This window comes from Vicia villosa, unplaced genomic scaffold, assembly GCF_029867415.1.
Source record: "Vicia villosa cultivar HV-30 ecotype Madison, WI unplaced genomic scaffold, Vvil1.0 ctg.000924F_1_1, whole genome shotgun sequence".
Lineage (NCBI taxonomy): Eukaryota > Viridiplantae > Streptophyta > Magnoliopsida > Fabales > Fabaceae > Vicia > Vicia villosa.
Window position 1 is genome coordinate 610,317 of NW_026705415.1, and position 7,925 is coordinate 618,241.

At 33.8% G+C, this 7,925-nt stretch overlaps 1 protein-coding gene across 3 annotated transcripts; it reads left to right on the forward strand.

The window, feature by feature from the left end:
- Positions 1 to 2,968: 2,968 nt before the first annotated feature.
- LOC131632285 (F-box/kelch-repeat protein At3g23880-like) lies at positions 2,969 to 6,401 on the forward strand. Of its 3 annotated transcripts, none has more exons than XM_058903065.1 (3): positions 2,969 to 4,504; positions 5,099 to 5,156; positions 5,245 to 6,401. In XM_058903065.1, the coding sequence occupies exons 1-2, from the start codon at positions 3,237 to 3,239 to the stop codon at positions 5,103 to 5,105; spliced, it is 1,275 nt and encodes a 424-aa protein (XP_058759048.1). In that variant the 5' UTR covers positions 2,969 to 3,236; the 3' UTR covers positions 5,106 to 5,156; positions 5,245 to 6,401. The 3 variants fall into 3 exon arrangements, with proteins under 3 accessions (XP_058759048.1, XP_058759047.1, XP_058759046.1); XM_058903064.1 differs by having other exon boundaries at positions 5,096 to 5,156; positions 5,245 to 6,396; XM_058903063.1 differs by lacking the exon at positions 5,099 to 5,156.
- Positions 6,402 to 7,925: the final 1,524 nt, after the last annotated feature.

Below are 7,925 nucleotides of genomic sequence, written 5' to 3' on the forward strand. Positions count from 1 at the left end.
GCACATCTTTTGTGAAGCAAATATGTGTGTTGATATTTTAGGAAAGAATGGAGTGTTACATCGAGAATCTACGTGTGTTTTTGTAGCTTGTCCTACCTTCATCAACCACTTATTAGCTAGTGATTTGTTTGATGTTACACCTCATATTTCCCATTTATTAATTTAATTATTTGGATTATTCGGTATTTTAATTGGATTAAATTGGAGAAATTGAGAAATAACGTTATTGGGTCAGAGTTATGGTTAGTAAAAAGGAGGTGCTAAGTGTTAGGCCTTATTAAAGTTGGATTTTATTTTCATAAAACAAGGAATTAAAGAAAAAGAGGAAATTAGAAGCGAAAAGGAGAAAATAGAAGGGGATGAGAAGAACGTGAAAGAGCTTTGGAAGAGGAAGAGGAAGAATCAGGAACTTTTGCTAAGGTAAGGGGAGACTCTACCAATTATCATCTATTATGTATTTATGAATGATAAGATTGAGTAGGTATGTTGTTTATCTCAATTGGATGTATGTTAGGTTTTGGGGTTTTGGGATAAATGGTGTAGATTGGATGTAATTGATGAATTGGAATGGTTATGAAACATACTTGATGCTAAATGACCCCTAAGTATGTTAAAAATGTGTTAAAATGTGTGATTGATTCTGTTTTGGTGTTATAATTATGTTGGTATGTATTAGATTGAGATGGAGATGAGAAGGTGCTGTCAAAATGGTGATTCTCTGCTATTGGGTACACTGTAACCGGGTAACAGCTCTGTTGTAACCGATTACCGCTTGGGAAAATAGAGAAACTGGGAGTTTTTGAGTGCTGTAACCGGGTAACAATCCTATTGTAACCGATTACAGGCGAGTTTTGAAAATAGCGAATAGACTTACGTAAACGCGTAACCGGTTACACCTGACAACTTTTTAAAAAATTTAATTTTAATTTCTTAAATAATTCATAACTTTTGAACCGTAAGTCCGTTTTAGTCGTCGTTTTGAGCGTTGTAAAGCTAATGAGATGTTTTATATAATTAAATGGTGTAATTAGCGTTGACGCAATTTTATTTTAAAACCCAATTTAATTATTTTGGTGAAGTTATACATTGTGTGCATATATTGTAAATTGTAACAATGTAGTAATATGGTGATGATATGATTGTGTTGTTATTGTTGTGATTGTTATGATTGTTATGATGATGTATGACATGATGATTGAATGATACTGAATATGAACATACTAAATTCGGTGATGTGGTGATGAGATGATTTTGTTCATCGTGATCGGTGACGATGGTAAGTATGTCATATGTTATGCATGCCTTCATACTCATTTTGGTGGCTGAATTCCGGTGATGTTTTGGATCAGTGGATGACATAATTCCCATTGTGAGGAATTAGTGTTGGCATTGTCGTATCTCAATGATGTTTACATCGGTCAGATGGGTTAATCCCATGACGAATTGGTACCACATGCATAGTGTCAGTGCATTGCATGTATATTGCTATAACACAGGGCCGGTCTTTGGGTAAGGCAACAAAGGCAGTTGCCTAAGGCCTCTAATTTTGACAAGCCTCCATTTTTATACAACTATTGTTTATATCATTAAAATTTTGAGAAATAGGAATATGCACTGACAGTGTAAAATATTTTTACACTGTCAACCAATCACAACCATGTATCCAATTAAAACACAATTTTAATTTAAAAAAACTAATATGACATGGCAAGTGTAGTGATTTTGATTGGATGTATGTGTAAAGTTTGTTTACACTGTCAGTGCACTACCTTTAAACTCTAAAATTTTGGTGCTTACACTTTTGACGTTCTATTATATGTATTGATGTGTGGTTAGATATTGCATTTGTTTAATTGAGTTATAAGTAGTTTTTTAGTCAAGAGTGGTAAAACAATTAATTTATTTTATTTGTTTATCTTTGTAAATTTTAATCTGTATAATATTGTTACGTAGTTAGTATTTTATTATTTTGTTTTAACTTTTAAGTAACTAGTTACCTTTTTAAAGTAAAAATAAGTGAAAGTAGTTGAAGCTTTAGGATCTATTATATTTCAATAAAAGATTAAATAGATTACCTTTATTATGGATAAAAGATGTTAAACAAAATAAATTATAATAGTGATAATTGATTTTGTATATTAAAAATTTAAAAAACAAAAATATATTAATTTTTTTAAAATATTTTATTTTAACATTTGCTTTAGGCCTCAGCACGTGTTGGGCCGGCCCTGCTATAACATGATTGGAATATTTCCAGTGTTATTTCATGGTGATGTGGTTAATTGTATTTGGTGTTGTTGATGAATGTTTTTCTGAAAATCTAAATATATTGCAGTTGGGTGAATAATGTGCTTATGATGTTTTATTGTTTATGAACTCATAACATTTGTTAATTGTGAATGAGACTCACCCTTACTGTAGACATTTTTCAGATTGAGGAGTAGCGGCTATTGAGCTTGGTGAGGATAGCGTATAGACTAGTTCGTTAGTTGCGTCAGTGTCATGCTCTGATTTGTAACACTGGGGAACGCTAGTTTAGAGTTGATTCTTATACTCTTATTCTGTTGGTTTTGAATTATGTTTTAATTGGTTTATGCATCAGTGAAGATTATGCTAGTCCGTTTTAAATTAATTCCACTGTGTTAAACATGATTTATTAAAAATTGGCATTTCGTTCCTCGTGAAGCATGACAATCGATTTTGATGTTTTGGTTATTTTAAAATTGTGACATCCTTGTTTTTATGTTTACTCTGAACATTATATTAATTATCGCGGTAGTTTAAAAGCGTGTTACATTTGACAATTTTATGTTCAGTTTCGTCGTAGTTTTCTTTTTCTAAATTTCAACCCTCCATGTAATAAAAAAAAATCAATTTTATGTTCAGTTTCGTCGTAGTTTTCTTTTTCTAAACTTCGACCCTCCATTTAATAAAAAAAATTGTACGAAAAACAAAAGACTTTCGCAACTCACAAATGTCAGACAAGGATCAGCTACCTTTCAATTTTGGTGTCTTTCATGACTTTCCCTATCTCTTTCTTAACCATTCTATCTCTCTTCAAAACAATTCTTTTTATTACTTAATTACTTAATTGTCTCCTAAATGAAGTAAAGGCATCAAAGGCACACAATAGTAAAGGCAGCAAATCCTCCTCCTAGGGTTTCAACTTCAATACTGTCTATTTCCATTTCAAGAACATCTGTGCGTTCTAACCGGCACAAACTCAATCGCCGTTCATGAATTCCCCTCCAGCGAAGTCTCCGCATTTAAACGGCGCTCCGACATCACTGTTATTTCTCCTTGATGAACTCATCTCAGAAATTCTTTCGCGGCTTCCCGTCAAAACTCTCATGCAAATGAAATGTGTTTGTAAGTCATGGAAAACCCTAATCTCCGATCCCTCCTTTGCTAAATTGCACCTTCAGCGATCGCCAAAAAACACCCACTTCTTACTGACACCAGAATGGTCTATGCCTGACGAGGATTGGGATTGCTGCGTCGTACCCTTTACCGTAACTGATTTGATAGAGAGTCCATTGCTCATCACTAGCAACTATCGATTGAGGAGTATCACTGTTTCCTATGGTCCTCAGTCTCGCTACCGATTGAGGAATATGGATTGCTGGAAGATAGTTGGTTCATGTAATGGATTGCTCTGCTTGCTCGGTGGTTTTTGGGCTACCAAGAATAAAATATTCTGGCTCCGTTTTTGGAACCCAGCCACGAGGACATTATCTGAAAAATTAGGTTATCTAACTGAATTTTGGAGGTTGGCTTTTGGTTATGATGTTTCAGCCAACTCTTATAAGGTGGTGGCATTCTCTCCAAACAAGGTTAAAGTTTTTAGTTTGGGTGACAATGTTTGGAAAAACATTGACTGTTTTCCAACGGTTCCATTCGGTTTTCATCCTAGTAGTCCCGGCCGTTACCCATTTATGAATAGTGGTGTTTATATAAGTAGTACTATTAACTGGTTGGCTATTCGAAATAAGTCTCAATATGATTGGAATGATATTACCATCGAGCAATTTGTGATTGTCTCGCTCAATCTTGGCACGGAGACTTACCAGGAGTTGTTGCCACCTCGGGGTTTTGTTGAAGTACCACCTGTCGAGCCATCTGTAAATGTGTTGATGGACTGTCTTTGTTTTTCTCACCGTGCCAAGGGAACTCATTTTGTTATATGGAAGATGATGGAATTTGGAGTTCGAGAGTCTTGGACTTTATTCCTCAGCATTAGTTTTCAAAGTCTTCAAATTTACGATGGCATTGATGATTGGCTGGCATATGGTTCTCAATTGTTTCTGTTTCCTTTGTATTTTTCTGACAGTAACGACACACTGATTATTGCAAGCAATCAAGAAGGTGATGGTTTTTACAACCAACAGGCAATTCTCTATAATTGGAGATATAATATAGTAGAGGAAATTACTTCAAAGCACACCGAGATATTGTGGTTTTATACCAAGGATTATGTTGAAAGCTTGGTTTCGACCTGTCCAAAGTAAGTTTCTCTTCAATGATTTAATTGTTTGGTTTTTCTTTTTGTTGTAGTTTCATGTATGATGTTTTAAAATCTTAGCTAGTGCGGGTACTCTCTTTTCAGTGGCTTAGGATTTATGTTGTTTCTTTGTTTAAATATTATTACTATTAATATTATTATGACTAGAAGTCGATCCTCCCAAAAGGAAATTTAGTAACTCTTGAATGATTTTTATTTGTTATGTCTTTTCAAACCATTTTATACAAAACTAAAGTACCAAGATGTCCTCAATTTGGGATAATGTTAAAAAGTGGTAGAGAGGAGAGTGTAGTGTTAATGCCAGAAACATGTCAATGGGTTGGTGACACATATGTGACATATCTCTTGAAACTAATAATGTTTTTGTTTACTTCAAAACTTTGTTATAACTAATGAACGTATTTGTACTTGTATTATGTATTGTATAAATGTTCAAACTGGCTGAATGCATGTTTGTCATAATTGTCAACTCACCTTCCAACTTATGGTTTAGTTTTGCTTATGCCAGTTCAAGTATTTCCAATTTTTGTAAATGGGGATTAATTTATTTTTGTACTTATAATGATATTGCAGTAGTATCTAGAATCATAACTGTCCTGTCACTTGTGGTACGGGCTTGTCATCAGGCATCAAGGTTGAAACTAATTTCTTTACTTTTTATCTACATTTTGTATTTTGATGTTTCAATCTCCAGTCTAATATGGGTCTTTTTTGAATCACAGGACCACACCATCAATCAACTTCAAGCACATAAGGCATTATTGATGGTTGATGGCTTGGTAGGAAGTAGGGAAAAAAGTATTATTGGAGCTATATTTTCTTCTGTTTTAGTGCTCATTTGGTATAAGATGTTTATGGCTCTATTGGCTCCTCTTTTGGACTACTTTGTAAGTATCGGTAAAATTTACCGCAAAATATGTTGTTTTACAAATGTACTCCTATTTGTGTAAGAGAGCAAGTGGGAAGAATTATTGTTGTTGAAACATCCAACTACTTTCTGATGATATCAACCTTGGTTTTGGCAACACAATTGTTACTATGTACATGTGATCCTCCCTAGACCCAACAATACATTAAACCACTAGCATTGAGACACCTTTGTTTTTTGTTGCAGGTGAATGAAATCTGAAACTTCTCTGAATATTATTGTAGTTATCTTTGGATTGTATAATAATCTGCCTAAAAGTACATTTTTAAATATTGTTCTCATTTAAAATGAGGCTGTTTGCTATCATATTGGTGATGGTAATGTTGTTTATAATGATGAGTGTGTAAGTTTATTTATGCTTTAGGAACAATATTTGGACATAGTAAATAGGATTGAGGTGTGTGGGAAATGGTTCATTTGGGTGATACCTGCTAATGATGAAGAGTTTTGTATAAGGATTCAACTTCAAGAGAGGGATGGGTTTCATTGAGGTTGATATTGAAGCACCATGCACTTGGATTCGGGGTGGTTATTAGTGTTCATAAATTCGTACACCATCCTTTCGTGATTCTTTGTCACAAATCCAAGAGGTTGTACACATAGACTTCTTTTGGTAAGGGCCGTCTAGAAATGCATATTTAACACTCAGATGTATCACAGGCCAATTCCTATTAGCATCTATAATAATCACCAACCAGATTATTTTATGTCTAGCTACCAGTGCAAATACCTTAAAGTAATCTAGTTCAGGTTTCTGAAGAAAACCTTTAGCTAACTAACCTTGATTTGTGTTTTACAATTGATCCATCTAAATTCAACTTCACCTTGAAGACCGATCTGATGCTGGTGGCTTTCTTTTCCGTTGGAAGCTTAGTCAACTCCAAAGTCTTGTTTCTTTCTATAGCCTTAAGTTCTTCTTTCATGGCTTTCAGCCAAACTTTCTTCTTGAGTGCTTCTTTTGTATTCACAGGTTCAGAGTCTACTAACATGGCATATTGAATGACATCGCCTTCAAAGTTTATTTCAGTATTCCGTAATATGTCAAACGCTGCAAATCTTCTAAGTATTTGTCTCATTCTTTGTGGTCTCTGAACTTGTTCTGAATCTTCTATAGAATCTGGGACTGTGTTAGCTTCTAGACCTCCTCCGCAAACACTACCTTCAGAAACATGATCACCTTCAAAAGTTTGCCCCCAGAGTCTGGACCACCTTCAGAGTCTGAATCACTTCTAGAGTCTCCATCAAAGTCGCCCTCAAAGTCTCCTTCAGACTCTAATTCACCTTTAGAGGTTTGACCACCAATTTCTGGATCATCATCAGAATCTGGATCAAAATTAGATTCACCTTCAGAATTAGAATCATCTTCTGATTTTGACTATCTTCAGAATCTCATTCAGAATCAGGCTCGACTTCAGCTTCAGAATCATCTTCTGACTCTGACTCATCTTCGGAAGCTACTTCAGAATCAAACTCGACTTCAGCTTTAGAGTCATCTTCTGATTCTGACTCATAATCAGAGTCTCATTCAATATCAGAAATCGTCAATCACACAGGTTCATCATCATATTCATAACGAACTCATAGCTTATTTTACTAGCTTATAGTTTATTTTTCAGACGCTATTTCAAATAACGTTTTAGCTTATGTCTTATAACTTATTATTTTTTCTTCCTTTTTTATCCTTATTATTTTAATTAAAATTCATTTTTAACCCTTATAATTTATTTTAATTTAAAATTAAATAATTATATATTAAATATCTTTTATGTCATTTTACATTTATAAGTTAATTGAACCGCTAATTTTACCAAACACTTCAATGAGCTTATAAGCTATCAGTCTCAACCATTCGTTATAAGCTATAAGTCATCAGCCATCAGTCATAAGCTATCAGCTAGCTTATCAGTCAACCGCTATTTTTACCAAACAGACCCTAAATTTTATGTCACATTTACAAACATTTTTTATCTTCTAATTATATCTTTTAATTAATACTACTAATAAGAAACTCGTGCTATCGCACGGGTCTAGTCTGAGTTCACATCACATGACTACCAAACTATCATTTGTAAAGTTTGAATTCATTCTTCAATTGGCTAACATTGACATAGTTACAAATATATACTAATAATTCACACCAACTTTTTAGCATTGATTGACACTTATAATAAATCGTACAGCTGATTCTCTAACTTCAATTATATTAAACAGTAGCAAGAGAAATATTTAAAAGATTGACATTAAAATAAACAGCCTACAGTTGGTATCACATTGATAGAGCTATGTTTGCTCTGCAAATTCATAGCATAGAGAAGATGATATATTCAACTGAATTATGTTATTCTGTTACAATGCATCAAGTCTTACAAGCTACAATACTATTCACATATATACAAGCTAACAACAGAGATGGATAAGGTAAGAGTAAAGCCTATAGGCAAAGGCCCAATAACAAGTGTGGGTCGTCCCAATACA

Bases quoted from the DNA above. Each gene is read 5' to 3' on its own strand.
- LOC131632285 (XM_058903063.1), top strand. From the start codon at position 3,237: ATGAATTCCCCTCCAGCGAAGTCTCCGCATTTAAACGGCGCTCCGACA. The intron at 4,505-5,244 runs GTAAGTTTCTCT...TTTGAATCACAG, and splicing joins TTGGTTTCGACCTGTCCAAA to GACCACACCATCAATCAACT.